Here is a 16,902-nt window from a genome sequence, read left to right as displayed (position 1 = left end):
TTTAACGAATTATTGGTTTGTGAAATAAATAAATAAATACGACACAACAATAAAATGGACGTACCTGTGTTTCGCTTCCACGTTGGCTACCGTTTGTAGCATAAAAAATAATAATAATAAAAAAGAAACCAAAAAAAAATGTTTCTTTGCATTAAATTTAAAGCAAGCCACTTTCATTCATTGAAATTAAAGAGAAAATTATTACGTGGCAATAAATTGTTTGAGTGTTTGATTTTGTTTATAGTTACTGTATTTAAAATGAGTCACTCAAACTATGACTTTTCAACACCGTATTTAGAGCCGGTGTACACAACATTTTAATCGCAATAAAATTTTAACGAATTATTGGTTTGTGAAATAAATAAATAAATACGACACAACAATAAAATGGACGTACCTGTGTTTCGCTTCCACGTTGGCTACCGTTTGTTGCATAAAATAATAATAATAAAAATGAAACCAAAAAAAAAATGTTTCTTTGCATTAAATTTAGAGCAAGCCACTTTCATTCATTGAAATTAAAGAGAAAATTATTATGTGGCAATAAATTGTTTGAGTGTTTGATTTTGTTTATAGTTACTGCATTTAAAATGTCACTCAAACTATCACTTTTCAACACCGCATTTAAAGATTTTAATTGCAATTAACTTTGATGAAATTATTGGTTTGTGAAATAACGACACAGCAATAAAATACACCTACCTTCATATCGCTTCCACGTTGGCTACCGTTTGTAGCATAAAAAAAAATAATAAAAATGAAACCAAAAATAAATGTTTATTTGAATTAAATTTTGAGGAAGCCACTTTCATTCATTGAAATTAAACACAAAATTATTACGTGGCAATAAATTATTTGAGTGTTTTATTTTATTTGCAGTTACTGAATTTAAAATGTGTCACTCAAACTATGACTTTTCAACACCGCATTTAAAAAATTAAAACGCACTTCTGCTACCGTTTGTAGCAAGACAATGAAAATAAATTAACCGCAAATGAAAAAAAAAAATGCACTGACCTTTGTCTTCTGTTCCGATGCCATCTTCTTCTTAAACGGACCTACTGCAATAAAAGAAACAATGAAATAAGAACAATGTGCCCTTAAATTACTAGTTGGAAATATCACAAATTTGATTTAATTTTCTTAAAATAAATCATTGTAAAACTTACCCTTTAATCCGGATTGTTTCCTCCTTAAGTCCATTCCATTGGCACTAACACACCGCGATCACCAAATTTAAAATTTAAACCGAAAAATTTAGATTTGATTGAGCACACGTCCGTTCGCGACAACGGTAAGTGACAAACTGAATAAATTAAACGAAACGGCACAATACACAATAATTTAAATAAACCGCCTCACCTCGCTTCGCCTCGCCTCCTGCTCCCGCTCCCGCTCCCGATCTGACCCGTGCCGCTGCTCGCTGTCGACTGAAGCGCTCTCGCCTACTGCGTCGCACACCTAACCTCGGGACACGTCACGGATGTGACGTCATTTGATGTATAAAACAGGTCATCACCAGAAACATATACTCACATAATTTTTCAAATTTAGAAACATTCATACACAGAATTATTCAAAATAGAACAGTATTAACCTAGAAAAATTAATTACGACAAATGTATTTGTCTATAAACGTCAAAAATTATAAAAATTTCGCATGCATGTTTTTATTTAAACAGAAACTGGCAATGTGAAATTTTGATGTTAAAATTAGTGGTACCGCAATGCGTATAGCCACAAATTGTTTGTTTGGTTTGGTTTGTTGAAAATTCGGTGTGTTCGAAAAACAGGGTTATGTTGATACCTGGAAATGTCAAAATTTACACTTTTATAAATTTTGTCTCCATTTCTGCCCTTTCAGAACGTTATGATAGGATATTTAGGGCCGAAAGCTCTACCTTTGTTATGTACTATTGCCAGATAGAGACAAAAGTTTAGAAAGTAGGGTTAAGGTTATTATGCTCTCTTCTGAAGTGTTAAATTTTAACTTTAATGGATTTTGTGTGCTTTTCTGCACTTTTAGAGCGTTATTAATTATTATAGAACATCTTTAAGGGCAGATAAATCTACCTTGAGTCAACGACATAAACTTCAGTGAAATTTATTGAAAAATGAACTTATCGTGTCAAACTTTTCATGAAAAAGGGTGTTTAATCGTTTGTAAAGGGCGTGTTAACGTGTGTTGTTAAGTTTACCACGTAATAAATCATAAGGTTTAACTTTTCTATAAAAGCATTTTGCAAAGTTCTTATTCATTATTTTCCTCATTTCCTTTGTGCAAACAAGCCGGTTATGTGAAATTTTGGTGCGAAAATTAGTGGTATCGCCACAAATTGTGTTAGTTTTAAGTCTCCATAAAATTCGGTTGTAAAAGTAGGGTTATGTTATCAGCTGAAACGTAAAAATTTTAACATTTATGGATTTTGTGTCCGTTTCTGCTCTTTTAGAGTGTTATTAATTATTATTGAATATGTTATGGGTAGATAAATCTACCTTTGAGTCAACGACATAAACTTTAGTGTGATTTATTGAAATGTATATAGGGCAAAAATGAACTTTTCGTGTTAAACATTTTGATGAAAAAGGGCATTTAATCGTTTATAAAGGCCGTGTTTTAAGGTGTGTTAAGTTTACCACATAATAAAACATAAAGTACAACAACTTTTCTATAAACATTTTGCAAAACTCTTATTCATTGTTTTCACTATTTTCCTCCTGTCCTTTGTAATAGAATCACATAAGAATGGTCACGTCAGGAAATTTGTCTTATAAAATTCCTGGCAACACGCCTCTAGCCCCTACTGCTCCATACTCATATTTAGAGATCTCAAAAACTGAGACGCGCTTATGTGTTCGAACAACACTTTTAGCCAATCTGGGGCCTGAGAATCGACACCCTGAACTTCTGTTTCAGACAGACTTTTACGACCTTGCCTAAAAAATCAGTTTTTATTACCATCGTAAAGCTTTAATTTCATCTAAGCTTTCTTTTTATTTTTTCAATATTTTCATATTTTACACCTTTAATCACGATTTATTAAAATACTTACAGATAGCAACTCAACGCAGAATTAGGCTGATTCAATAATAATAAGTTGAAACATTCTGAACTTTCAGCCTCTGATAACGACCTACAAGTTTTTCTAATAATTCCTCAATTAATTTTAATTTGTAATAGAAACACATTAGAATGGTCAGGAGATGTTCTGCACATGTGATATGTAAGTCAGCGTAACAGCTTATTGATTTTTTATAATGATTTACGATTTTTTTGATAATTTTCCTGGTGTGAACTTGGCTGTAGAAAACGAGAATGGTGGGGAAATGGTGGTCGCTCCATGCGCGCAGCGATTGTCTGGTCGACTGTAATGTTCATCATTTTTGGTGCTATCTTCATTGATATACACCTGTCAATGTCATTTCGACTGTCATGTAGATCTTTGAAGCTTTTTCGAAAATAAAGGAAAATGACTTTGGTTGAGTTCTTCGGGTGCACCTTTTTGGCCTTTGGCCCTCCGTTTGCGATGTTCGTGTTCACAATCGCCCATGACCCTGTGCGAATCATAATCCTGATAGCGGCAGCGTTCTTCTGGCTGGTCTCCCTTCTGTTGTCTTCGTTGTGGTGGTACATTGTGGTCCCGCTGAGGCAAGACTTGGCTTTTGGAGTGGTCTTCTCAGTGTTCTTCCAGGAAACCTTCCGCTACATCATTTACAAAATCCTGAGAAAAGCGGAAAATGGCCTTAAGAAAATCACCGACGACAGCACTCAGCTGATTGAAAACAAGCATATTCTGGCCTATGTCAGTGGGCTGGGTTTTGGGATTATCAGCGGGGCCTTTTCGTTGGTCAACATCCTTGCTGACGCAGTGGGTCCTGGGACCATGGGACTGAAAGGCGGGAATGAGATGTTTTTCCTCACAAGTGCAGCAACTGGACTTTGTTTTACATTGTTGCATACTTTCTGGGGTGTGATTTTTTTCAACGCTCTAGATAATAGTAATAAGTGTTACGTGGGAGTTGTTGTGGTTTCGCACCTTTTGTCCTCTTGTATTACGTTGCTTAATTTTAAAGTCGGACCAGCAGGCACTTTAATCCCACTGTATTTTAATCTAGTCCTCATGGGGTTAATGGCATACAGGGTCGCAGGTGGCTCATATGCCTCATTTAAAAGCTGTATAACTTTTAAGTAATTTATTAGAGAAATAAAACTTTTCATAATATATAATTATTTCGGTATTATCTGACCCACAACAACCATTCTTTTGATTACACTTTATGTTTTATCCAATGTAAATCTCTTGTTTGACTGAAAAGTTATGTTTACTACATTTTTATTTATTTAAATGTAGAGATTTTTGTAACTAATTAATAAAACCTTCAAAGAAATTGTGATTTTATTTCATTAAAAAAATCCCTATTCCTTACATGGTATACCTACCAGACGCGTGCAGTTGTATGTATAAATCATAGAATAAGAGAGAGGCATAAATAGTTGCAGTAAGTAAAATAAAATCAAATGGAGCAGCTTTTAAGTTAATTATGTTTATGTTACCACCAGTGTACAGCGTCTGAAGCGTGAATTGGGCTTTAGGTGATTTGACAAGCGATTTCTGTCGAAACTTCATTTTTGACAGATTTTTCGAAAGCGGTTATGTTTGTCCGGTATGTTTAATTTACGAATTCGTGATTGTTAATTTCGATTTTGTGTTAGAGAAGTGTAAGTTTCAGCAATAATGTTAAAAACCGCTCCAGACCCCATAGATATCCAGGTATTTGTAAAATAATCAGTATGAGTTAAATAATCATTTTTCCATGAATACAGGATCTTCAGTTTAAATTACGTTGCCGTTTGAAAGTTTTTAATAATGTAGAGGGTGCAAATGCTTCCAAACTTTGTAGTCTGGTTACGTGTGCCAGCAGATTTGGGTTAATTTTCGTTGGAACCAATACTCCAAACGTGCAAGGTATGGCTTATCTGCAAGAACGATACATTGCAATAATTTGTTTTGCAGTAATTCAGTTAAAAAGCATAGAAGGGTGTACTTTAGGTAGTGGAGACAAATCCGACTACCCTAGAAGAAATCTGGCTGTACCGTCAGCCCCTACACATTTATCAGTTAATTGCGAGCACACAGTATTGGCCATTGTTGTCGAAAAAAATAATTGTCCGTGTGTTTTATTTTACGATGTTAAGTCATTCTGGCAGAAAGATATTAAACAGATTGGGGAAATTCGTCTCTCAGCCACCCCCTCAGTTTTTGTAACGGAAGTGAATTGGAATCCGGCTCTAGGACCGGTATTTACAGCCTGCAAAAGCGACGGAACTTTAGGTACACATATCAATTATTCAACTTTTATTTATTGGGTATTTCAGGAATTTATGAAATCAAAAGTAGCGGCATTGATATCAATGAGCTACCGGCTGCAGCGGGTGCTACCAGCTTTTGTTGGAGCCCCAAAGGCAAGCAAATAGCCGTGGGTTCTCGTGATGGTAAAATCACCCAATATAAACCTGACCTTAAGGCGGTTAAAGTGATAAATGCGCCACCTTTCAAAGAGCCGCATTCACTTCTGTCCTTGCAATGGGTCTCCAATTACCAATTTATCGGAGTTTTTCAACCCCTTAACCCCAGCAGTCCTGCCACTTTTGTCGTGGTCGATGCTCCCAAAACTGGAGACCCTATTTTCATCAATTATGACGATATTTGCTACAGTAATGGGAACGCAAGACCTGCCCAGTTTTACACGATTTTGATTCACCAATGGTAGTTAACTCTCAAATGTAGGTTTGTGCCTAATTAAATTTTGTAGGAATATTTTGATGGCCGCATCCTCGAACAGTATGGAAGTTGGTATTTTGGGAAATTCAGGCGATTGTTGGAAGCAGTGGATTATGGGAGATGCAGCAAGGGCTGAACTCCCTCTCAGTACAAATCGTCAAGAAACGTTACCAGTTGGTTGTGGACTTGATATTGGAAACACCCAGCACTTACCATGGGGCGAGTCTACCATACCACCAGTACCATTTTTGGTACTCTTGTCCCATCACGGAACGTTGTGTATTTTTAACGTCATCAATTTGAAAGAGGGGTCTCCGACTATATGTGCTCCACCTGATCCAGTACCTGACACTTCAGGTTTGCAAAATTTTATCATGGAAACTGGGATCAAAGAAACCAAAGTACAACCAGTACCACCACTAACACCAACCAGTAGTGTGGAACCACCAAAACCAGCTCCTGTTGTAGTTAGTACTCCTACTACTACTTCATTTTTTAAGATTCAGTCTAATCAAGCAACTCCGCCACAAGCTCAGATAAATCTCTTTGGCGGTCAAGCGACTCTAACTCCCGTTTCCAAAGGGGCAAAAAGTACTCCACAACCAGCGACTTCATCACCTTACCAATCCTTGTACCCCTCTCAGCCAAGCGAAATTAAAAGTGGTACTACGGAGACCATACAAGTGGTAGCAAAAACAATCGCACCTCCTATTAGCAGTGCTACAAAGACTGTCGAAAAGACCGAAGATACGATAAATCTGGACTTGAAAGCAGAGGAAGAAGCTGAGAAAATTTTCGCGCAAATGGTCCGTGAAGAATGCGTTTTTCTCGAATCGGAACTCAAGGCTATTCTTCACCAAGGCCGGACTTTGAAATTGAATTTAGGATCAGATGATGATAAAACCAAAATCGTCCTTGGTACCAAGTCGTTAGAGGAGTTTTTCAACGAGCTTGTCGATATTTGTACTACACAAAACTCAGAGGTACACGAATGTGTTAATTTTATTTGTTCAACGTCTTTAATTGCCGTTTCAGGTTCATATCTTAAAGCAGAATCTTCTTCAATCTTGGGCGTGGTATGAGGAAGTGAAGTCTCGCCATTTGTCGTCTCAGGATGAGTCTTTGTTGGTTTTGATGAGAGCACAACCGTTGGATTCTGTTTCTGAGAAACAGCTTGCAGATATACGACATGCGAATTATTATTTGGAGTCACAAATATCGCAAGCACACTCCGCTTTAGATGAACAGTGGGAAAATTTCCAGGATTATTGCAAGAAGAAGCACAAAATACAGATTCCGACGATGGAGATGATTTTCCAAACCATGGTGAAACAAAACGCAATTTTGCAAAAACAAGTAAGGCAGTTGATTGACTTGTAGGTTTCGTTAATTATTTCGTTCGTAGAGTTATATTTTGAAAGATATAGCCAGTAGGATTAAAAAAAAGTCGCGATCGGCCGTTGGTCCTTCTCTCCTTGTTCCTTTTGATGATGTTAAAGACCTGTCCGAGGATTTGAAACGTTTGAGGATGAACCCTGAAGACATCAGCCAACTTCAGTATGAACACGTCATAAATCGAACGAAAAATTTCACGAAAAAGAAAGTCCAAGATTTGCGGACTTTTCTCCAAAAAAGAGAATATCCACATATTTCATTCGTGAAGCCTCAATTGGCCAGTTCCGTAATCCAAACTCCGCCAAAACAACTTAGTCGGCTTCCCGAAAAAACTTCAGTTGCACCTCGGGTTCTCGATTTTGCGCAGTCAACTCCCAAACCCACTGTGCTCAAATTCGACTCCACGGCAACTCCAATCGAAGGTTTACAAAATTTAGCCCTTAAATTCGAGGCTAAAAATTTCACAAATTTGCCCGAGAAAACTTTCACGCCTTTGACTAAAAACGTGATTGCTGGGTCTCCAAATTCGGCTTTTGTCTCAACTTCGGTTTCTGCATCAGCAAATACTTACAAACCCACCTTCATGGCTGCAACTACAGCCGTGACAGCGTCTATTATTAAAACAAGTCCCAGTTTTGTGGCAGTGACTAGTACTGCAACCATGCAAGCACCTAAATCGTTTGTTAATTTGTCTTCCCAACCAGTTACTAGCAGTACCCCAAAGGTGGGGACAAACCTCTTTGCCACATCTTTGCCTAAAACTACATTTTCGTTCAGTTTACAAACTACTAGTGCGGCGCCCATTTTAACAAGTAGTGCAGCGACTACCAAACCCAGTACGTCTATTTCTGTTTTTAATCTATCCACGAGTGTTAGTACTACCGCGGAAAGTACGATTTTTACGAAAACTTCTACTCCGTCATTTGGTATTGCTACCACCACAGCACCAACCTCCACCCAGTTTTCGTTCGGTGGCGCTACTAATACTTCAAGTATTTTCGGTGCAGCAACACAAAAAGTGACCGAAGCTGCGACATCGAAAACCTTTACGTTTTCTACAAAGCCAGTAGTTACTTCTGCAACAAGTACTCCAAATGTGGTGGTTTCTGCCGTTTCCCCCGTTGCTAGCAGTACCCAACGTTCAATTTTCCCTACGACTTCTGTAACAACCAGTCCTAAAACAACGCAAGCTGTCTCGAGTCCAGTCTCAATCCAACCCACTTTTGGTGTAACAGCTCCAAATTCAGTTAGTACTACCAGTGGCACTCCATCAACTCAGTCCTCACCGTTTTCATTGGGGGCACTTAAATCATCTATTTTTCCCTCACCGGCTGTTCCTGCCGTAACTACAACACCGAAAATCGCCACCAGTGCGGCCACTGTTGTTACTACAGCTGTTACAACTACCGGTGTTACAGCTCCTGTTGTTACAACAGTCCCATCTTCAACTAGTATTTTCTCAACGCCAGCAACAACTCCATCAATTTTCGCTTCGCCAGCAACAACTTCAACAATTTTCTCTTCGCCAGCAACAACGTCATCAATTTTCTCTTCGCCAGCAACAACTTCATCAATTTTCTCTTCGCCAGCGACAACTTCATCAATTTTCGGCTCTATTGTTAGTAGTACTACTCAGTCTCCAACCATATCTTCAGCTCCGCCCACAACTGGGTTTTTCGGTGGTGCTCTTTCAACTAAACCACTCTTTGGTGGTACCGAAGTTAGCGCCTCGAAACCGTCAATATTTAGCAGCACAACTGCATCAAGTGTTTTTGGGGCTGTTGCAACCACGGATTCAAACGTTTCGAAACCATCCATCTTCGGAGCCCTGCCATCATCCTCCACTACAGCTTCTGTCTTTGGTACTGTTGCAAGTACCGATAGTAATGTATCAAAGCCGTCAATTTTTGGCAATGTTTCGTCAAGTACTTCACCAGCGACTGTTTTTGGCGCTACCACACCTACCACTCAGATTTTTGGTGGTGCTACCCCTTTGTCTACTAGTTCATTTGGGGCTGCAGCTACGACACAATCGTCAATTTTCGGCTCTCCCACTACCCCAGTTTTTGGAACTCCTGTTGGTACCACTCAGTCGACTTTTGCCAGTCCTACAACGACAACTCAATCTCAAGGGTTCGGTCTTTTTGGAGACGCCGCCCAAAAGCCTTCCCTATTTAATGCAAAACCAAATGCGACTCAACCGTCAATATTCGGAAGCACACAGCCGTCGATATTTGGTGGTACCACAACTTCTTCAACGTTCGGCCAAAGCCAGCCCTTCGATGGGAGCAAAAATACAAGCGCTTTTGGTCAAGGTTCTGTTTTTGGTTCGTCAGGTAGTACGAACGTTTTCGGGGGTTCAGCACCCGCTTTTGGCCAAACGGGTGGTTCCGTCTTTGGAAATGCACCAACTACGAGCTCTGGGAGCATTTTTGGGGCAACGACTACAAGCGGAGGTACTTTCGGTACTAGTGGATCTTTATTCGGAGCACCTGCGTCCACTGCCCCCTCACTTTTTGGGGCACCTGCATCTACGACTCCCTCTATTTTCGGTTCGTCGAATGTCTTCGCCCCTGCCACTACTCAGTCCGGTACTTTCGGCACCAATACCAGTTCCGGAACGTTCGGTTTCGGAAGTCTCAATGTTTCAACGACTGCAAGTTCGGGTTTCGGTGCACCTGCGAACCCCTTCGGGGGCGATAAGAGCGTTTTCGGAGCCTCTCCAGTGTCGTCAAGTGGCTCAGTTTTCGGTTCCAGTGGTGGATCGCTCTTCAGTAACACGTCCCAGAGTTTTGGTACCGGTTTCGGGAACCAATCTTCCTTCGGCCAACAGTCGTCCTTCTTCGGGGGTAGCAGTTTCGGTCAGCAACCTGCGGGGCCCTTCAGTGGTGGGAGTGGAACTGTGGGACAAACCGGGTTTGGGGCAGGTCAGAGCTTCCAAAAACCGGGATTTGGGGCAGCTCCCGTTTTCGGGGGATCGCCCAGTTTCGGGAGTTCGCCTAGTTTTGGAGGAGCGCCGGCGTTTGGCAGCCCACCGGCTTTTGGGAATACTTCAAAGGTGTTTGGGTCCTCAAGCCCCGGGTTTGGGGCAGCTGCTAGTACCCAGAACACAGCTTTTGGTAATTTAGCCAATCAACCAACAGTAGGGTTTGGGAATTTGGCACAGCAAGCTGCCAACGCCCCAGCGCAGAGTGCGCCGTTCTCTGGGTAAGAATTTTTAAACTGATAAATGGCATAGTACATTTTTTTTTGTAGGAGCTCCTCATTCTCCAGTTGGCGTTAATGAAGGAAAATGTTTTACGTTAAATTTTGTAAGCTGAAACTAATAAATTTTTTTAAAATTAATTTTATTTTTCACTTAAAACACATAATTATTTCTGAAAATGTGTACACTATTGTCGCACCCTCCAGAGACCAGATACTTGTTATTGGACCAATCTACAGCTAGGACTTGCCCTTGGTGTCCCTCTAAATTATAAAGTGGGGCTTTAGGGCTTCTGGAATCCCACAATTTGACACCAGAATCGTATCCTCCCGACATAAAAAGGTGTTCATCGTATTTTGACCATTCAATTGAACTGACCCATAGCGTATGTGAGGTGAAAGTAGTCTTGACCACTGAACCCTCTGAAGACCTTGGGTCGTACAACCGAATATGTCTATCAGCTGAACATGCTAATAATGTGTTAGATAGGGAAGACCAAGAAGAATCCAAAAATGCCTTCTGGCCAACTATTTCATTCTTGATACCACACAACTCAGCATCCCAAAATTTAATCGTATGGTCCATTGACACAGTGCAAATTACATGGTTGTCAATCCAGGAAGTCGAAGTTATGGTTTCTTTATGGCCTTTTAATGTGTGAATGGGGGTCCTGGTAATCAGATTTTTGTCTCCTCTTACTTTTTTGTGTGCAGGTTCGTCGTCACTTTCAAACGATGAGGACCAAATCTTTAGGTTTGTGTCCCATCCTCCTGTTGCAATTTTAAGACAGTTGGGACTAACCCCCACACTGTCTATCCCTTTTTCATGACCTTTTAACACAACTTGAGGTTTTATCTGATCTGTCCCAGGCTCCCACTGCCACAGCAGTCCCGTAAGATCATGAGAAACACTTATGAAACCTTGTGAGGGATTGGTTTGGTTTATCCATGCCACTTTTTTTACAATATTTTTATGTTCTTTTTGCGATGTAACAAGTTTTCCATGCGTTGTCCATATGTTCACAGAGTAGTCGTAACATCCAGTTAAAATCCTAAAAACATTATTATTATTCACAATCGTTCGTTTGTGTATGTTTAATACCATTTATCAACGCAATGTAAACCCGAAACCCAGTCATCGTGTAAAAGTGAATCTTGAGGCTCTGGAGCTGGAGTTCTCTCAATATATTCAACATCGATAGCTATTTCAGTTGAAATATTGTGTTCTTTTAAATGCTCAAGAAGGGGAACTCTTAGTAGTTCACCCAGGACCAAAAAATCAAATTCTTTGGGCTTCAGAAAATCTGATTTGTTCTCTTTTATTAATTGGTTAATCAATTCATTTAATGAATTGTGTTCAATGGAACCTGGAACGGCGAGGGGCACATCTGGGACCGCAAAACTAAAACAGCACAATGAATTACGTTATTTTGCAAAATTCCCATACCATTCTTGTTTTGTAACCAGTCGAATTTGCAGTTGAGACTCACTGGATTCCATCTTAAAATGATACTTGCTTTACTGAATTTATAAAATGTGGCGACGCTATTAAAAAATATTAGAAAATGGCTAGTTAATTTCTAATTTTTTGATTATTAATACATGCTCAAGTGTTTTTCAAAGTTAAGGTTATGTGGGTAACAAATCAATATAAATTCCTACAATACCAACTGGCTTGTCAATCCCTTATTATTCCGAATTACTTCTAAAATCTTCAATCTTGCATGTGTCTGATAAATTGAATAACTGAGGAGAATGAAATTACAAAAATATTACAGCTTTTTTGGCTGATACATCGTTTATATCATTTATTTTTTGAGTTTAAACAAATACAAAAATTATCAAATCCTACTATACCGGCATTAAAATCGCGTCCCGCTTTGCGTCTTTTTCCCGTAAATAAATATTAGTTCGTTTGTGATTGATGTGAATTAAAAAACACTCAAAATGCAACGTCGTGGCGGTAAGAGAATCCGAATGGATGAGCCGCCCCCCGACTATGAGAACCCCATGACCCCTCAAGTTGAGCCCGATGGTTACGGGGGCTACGGCCACCCCAGTTTATATGGAGTCGAATACACCGAACAAGCGGGCACATCATCATCAGACGGCATGTTTGAATCGCCCCCAACTCCCGGAATGCGCCGAATTACCAGATCTAAAGCAAGGGGGCAAACAAATCTGCCACCACCTTCCTATTCTCCAACTGGGGCTGGAACACCAGCACCGCCCAAACCCCGTGGCAGGGGCAGACCCCCCGGTCGCAAAAACACGGTTGAGGGGAGTACAGAAGATGAGACTTCTTTGTACCACTACATCAAAAACAGCAAGGTTTCACTTACCAATATTGTGGATGAGTGGATCGAGAGTTACAAGGTGATTTTATCACGTTTTTGTGATTTTTTTGAATTTATTTTGTACTTTACTTAGGTCAATAGGGAGGCAGCTTTGATCGCATTGATGCAGTTTTTTATAAACGCTGCTGGTTGTAAGGGGAGAATAACGCAACAGATGCAAGCCACCATGGAACATGCGGCTATTATCAGGAGAATGACCGAGGAATTTGATGAAGAGTCGGGCGAATACCCGCTTATTATGGCCGGTCAAACGTGGAAAAAATTCAGGCAGAATTTTTGCGATTTTGTGCAAACTCTGGTCAAACAGTGCCAGTACTCGATCATTTACGACCAGTTTTTAATGGACAACGTGATTTCGTTGCTCACGGGGCTCTCAGATTCGCAGGCAAGCTGAGAATTTCATACATTTTTATTACTTTCACTGGTCGTTTTTTTATCTTTATAGGTGCGTGCGTTCAGGCACACTGCAACCCTCGGCGCAATGAAACTAATGACGGCTTTAGTGGACGTTGCTTTAACAGTTTCGGTTAATCTCGATAATACGCAACGTCAGTACGAAGCCGAGAGACAGAAAACTCGCGAAAAACGCGCCAGTGATCGTCTTGAAGCCCTGCTTGGGAAACGGCAAGAGCTGGAAGAAAATATGGACGAAATAAAGAACATGTTGACCTACATGTTTAAATCGGTTTTCGTCCATCGTTATCGCGACACTTTGCCCGAAATCCGAGCAATAGCAATGACGGAAATCGGTGTTTGGATGCACAAGTTCCACGCGAATTTCTTGGACGACTCTTATTTAAAATATATAGGGTGGACCTTGCATGATAAAGTGGGCGAGGTGCGCTTGAGGTGCCTCCAAGCCCTTCAACCGCTATATGCTAGTGAAGAGTTGAAGGGCAAGTTGGAGTTGTTCACCAATAAATTCAAAGACAGGATCGTTGCAATGACTCTGGATAAAGAGTACGACGTGGCCGTGCAAGCTGTGCGACTTGTTATCTCAATCCTGAAGCATCATCACGAAATTTTAACCGACAAAGATTGTGAACATGTGTACGAGCTGGTTTACTCCTCACACAGAGCTGTGGCGCAAGCAGCTGGCGAATTTCTAAACGAACGTCTCTTCCAGCCGGGAGACGTGGATATAGGTAAAACGAAAAGGGGCAAACGCCGGTTGCCCAACACGCCGTTTATCCGAGACTTGGTCCAGTTTTTCATCGAGTCGGAGTTGCACGAACATGCGGCTTATCTAGTCGACTCGCTTATCGAGTCCAACAGTATGATGAAGGACTGGGAATGCATGACCGATTTGTTGCTGGAGGAACCCGGACCACAGGAGGAACCTCTGGATAATCGTCAAGAGACGAGTTTGATTGAAATTATGGTGTGTTGCATCAAACAAGCGGCCACGGGGGAGGCCCCAGTCGGGAGGGGGCCCACAAGGAGGGTTTCGTCGTTGCGTGAAATGAAACAAGCCGGAGAGGACAAGCAAAAATTGACCGAACACTTTATAGTGACTTTGCCACCGCTTTTGGATAAATATGCAGCCGATCCGGAGAAATTGGCCAATTTGTTGAGTATTCCTCAGTATTTTGATCTTGATTTGTACACCAGTGGCAGGCAGGAGGGCTCGCTTCAGTCGCTTTTGGTCAAGCTGAAGCACATCGCTCAGGTGCACCATGAACCAGAAGTAAGATATGTTTTAATAAAATCGTTTTATTTTAATCAGTTTATTTAATATTTAATGCCAATTGTTTAATAAATTGAAGGACTGAAAATATATAAACATACACATAACGGACAGGATATTACGGACGAGACAAAAAATTGTGTGCACAATTAATTTTAAAAAATGTATTTTTTAATTATTAAAGGCTTTAACAATATAAAAATTAGTCAGTGGAAATTAAAAATTTTTGGTCTATTTAACGACGTAAGGACTAAGAACTTTACCTATTTGCAATAATGGACTGCACAGCGAAACTTACGAAGACAAAAAAAATTAACATTACTAAAATTATTTAGAAAATTTTTAATTGTAGGTGTTGGAGACTCTCGCAAAAACTCTCGAAATTCTCTGCACTGAAGGCCACTCAATTTACACTCGTTGCGACGTCGCTAGATCAACAATTGTGGACATGATCGTGGTCTCTTACAAGGAGGCAATCGACGATTGGCGCACTTTACTACTAGGAGAGGAAACGCCAAACGCGGACGAAATATTCAACGTCGTCAGTTCACTAAAAAAAGTTTCAATGTTCTACGCTTGTCACAACTTGAACCAGTGGAATTTATGGTCCACACTTTTTCAAGACGTCAAAGTAAGATAATTGTGATAACGTAGTATTTCGTCGTAATCTTACAAAATTTAATTTAGGACTCCGAAAGCGTGCTTCCACCTGACGCTCTCAAATACAGCCTCAGCGCCTGTTTCTACTGCCTTTTATGGGGTTTGAGGGTTCTGGAGATCCAGCATGAGGGCGGGGGCTTGACTGCAGCCGCCATCCAAGAGATGCGTCAGCGTCTGGACGAATTTATTGAAGCATCGCAGGTTTTAATTCGGTGTTCGCCACATAACAGCATCAAGGAAGAAGCGTATGTGTGTCTGTGCGACTTGTTGATCGTTTTTAGCGAACAGTTGTCAAGTACGGCACCTCCACTCGCCGAACTGACTTGCCAACCAGACAGAAATCTCCAGTCGCTTTTAAACGAATTTGTCCAATCTTACGTTTTTGTCCCCGAACAAAATGCGGAACATGACGAACACAGAATCGAGGAGTTGCACAAACGGAGGAATTTCCTAGCTGCGTATTGCAAACTAATCGTCTACAACATAATGCCGACGAAAGCCGCCGCAGACATCTTCAAACATTACGTCAAATATTACAACGAATACGGCGACATTATCAAAGCAACTTTGAGCAAAGCGCGCGAAATTAATAAAGTTAACTGCGCCCTAACCATGTGTTTGAGTCTGAATATGATCTTCCACGAAGTGCAGAAATTATCAACGGGGAAAAGCACGCGTCAGAATGAGGAGTTCTTTGCGCTGAAAGAATTGGCAAAGCGATTTGCACTTTCGTTCGGTTTGGATGCCGTTAAGAATCGGGAAGCTATAACGGCGCTGCATCGAGCGGGGATTTTGTTTGCTGTAAGCGGGGCTGATCAACCGGATGATCCCACGGGACCACCTCCGAATTTACCGTTCCTGGAAATTTTGACTGAGTTCACTAATAAGTTGCTCAAGCAGGATAAAAGAGTGGTTTTGACGTTTCTGGATCGCAGGATAACTACAGGAATGCCGAGCAGTAGGGGGGAAGACTGGCAGCCGTTGCTGCTTTATCGCAATTCTTTGCTGCATGGTGAGTCGGACGCTCTGCCAGTTACGAGCAAGAGGGCCTATGGGAGGAAAAGGAAGGAAATTGAGTCCGATCATGAGCAAGATGAGGTGCTGTCTGATCAGGAATTTCCGGGAAATCTTTATGGATAAGTTGTTGCTAAAAGCACTATTTAATTTATTTACAAATGGAATTCCTAATTATTTGGCTCTTTGATTTCTTGCGTCATAACAAGGTTTGATTTTGTTTGATATAAATATAAGTAATGAAAGAGTTAATTTATTAGCGCACTTTTTTCTATCTACTGTAAATACATTATGATGTTCTTATGAAACAGTCTTATTAGGGTAAGTTATTTTTTGTGGAATCAAGTATTTACGCAGTTTTTACCGTTTTTACAATTAGTTATTTTTTGAAACATATTTATATTTAAGTTAATAATGGTCGGTTTATAGAAAGCCCAATTAAAATTTAATGCGCTGTTCAGGAATTTTGCGGATTAAAATAATACGCTTCTATAAACCGGCCCTAAGTTGGTAATAACCATTACAGATTCTTTTGCTGTAATTGTTGCTGTCATATAATGTATACCTGCTAGTTTAAATGAATAAATGTATACTTTTATTAATAAAGAACTGTTTTAATAATTACTTCTGGATGCTTCTGGCAAAAATTGCATAAGATAATTGAAAAAAGATCTACAAGAAAAATGCAAGCGAATTCTTTTCCAAAAAATTTTCAGGATTTTGATACTTTGCGGTTAAACTGTTTCAAACATTGGTGATTCGTGTTGTTTTCAGTTTCGATCATTTGTGGCTTTATTGAAAA

The 16,902-nt window shown here is 40.1% G+C and overlaps 4 protein-coding genes across 4 annotated transcripts; 3 read left to right on the top strand and 1 right to left on the bottom strand.

Annotated features, from left to right (window-relative positions):
- Positions 1–3,391: 3,391 nt before the first annotated feature.
- aph-1 (anterior pharynx defective 1) lies at positions 3,392–4,389 on the top strand. The gene has a single exon (XM_961368.4). The coding sequence runs from the start codon at positions 3,471–3,473 to the stop codon at positions 4,191–4,193; it is 723 nt and encodes a 240-aa protein (XP_966461.1). The 5' UTR covers positions 3,392–3,470; the 3' UTR covers positions 4,194–4,389.
- Positions 4,390–4,603: 214 nt separating this feature from the next.
- On the top strand, positions 4,604–10,523 carry Nup214 (Nucleoporin 214kD). The gene is made up of 8 exons (XM_008195304.2): positions 4,604–4,772; positions 4,826–4,967; positions 5,016–5,333; positions 5,378–5,768; positions 5,815–6,766; positions 6,819–7,139; positions 7,189–10,385; positions 10,434–10,523. The coding sequence occupies exons 1-8, from the start codon at positions 4,737–4,739 to the stop codon at positions 10,459–10,461; spliced, it is 5,385 nt and encodes a 1,794-aa protein (XP_008193526.1). The 5' UTR covers positions 4,604–4,736; the 3' UTR covers positions 10,462–10,523.
- Positions 10,508–12,031, bottom strand: LOC655202 (uncharacterized protein). The gene is made up of 3 exons (XM_961718.4): positions 11,830–12,031; positions 11,485–11,784; positions 10,508–11,434 (listed from the first exon to the last, which is right to left on the bottom strand). Exons 1-3 carry the CDS (start codon positions 11,880–11,882, stop codon positions 10,537–10,539), a joined length of 1,251 nt encoding a protein of 416 aa, XP_966811.1. The 5' UTR covers positions 11,883–12,031; the 3' UTR covers positions 10,508–10,536.
- Positions 12,032–12,168: 137 nt separating this feature from the next.
- On the top strand, positions 12,169–16,724 carry SA1 (Stromalin 1). Its single transcript, XM_961805.4, has 5 exons — positions 12,169–12,758; positions 12,813–13,124; positions 13,185–14,426; positions 14,779–15,057; positions 15,114–16,724. The coding sequence occupies exons 1-5, from the start codon at positions 12,330–12,332 to the stop codon at positions 16,224–16,226; spliced, it is 3,375 nt and encodes a 1,124-aa protein (XP_966898.1). The 5' UTR covers positions 12,169–12,329; the 3' UTR covers positions 16,227–16,724.
- The last annotated feature ends 178 nt before the right edge of the window (positions 16,725–16,902 follow it).

This window comes from Tribolium castaneum, chromosome 5, assembly GCF_031307605.1.
Source record: "Tribolium castaneum strain GA2 chromosome 5, icTriCast1.1, whole genome shotgun sequence".
Lineage (NCBI taxonomy): Eukaryota > Metazoa > Arthropoda > Insecta > Coleoptera > Tenebrionidae > Tribolium > Tribolium castaneum.
Note: the sequence above shows the minus strand (reverse complement) of the source record. Positions and strands in the feature narration are given on the sequence as shown.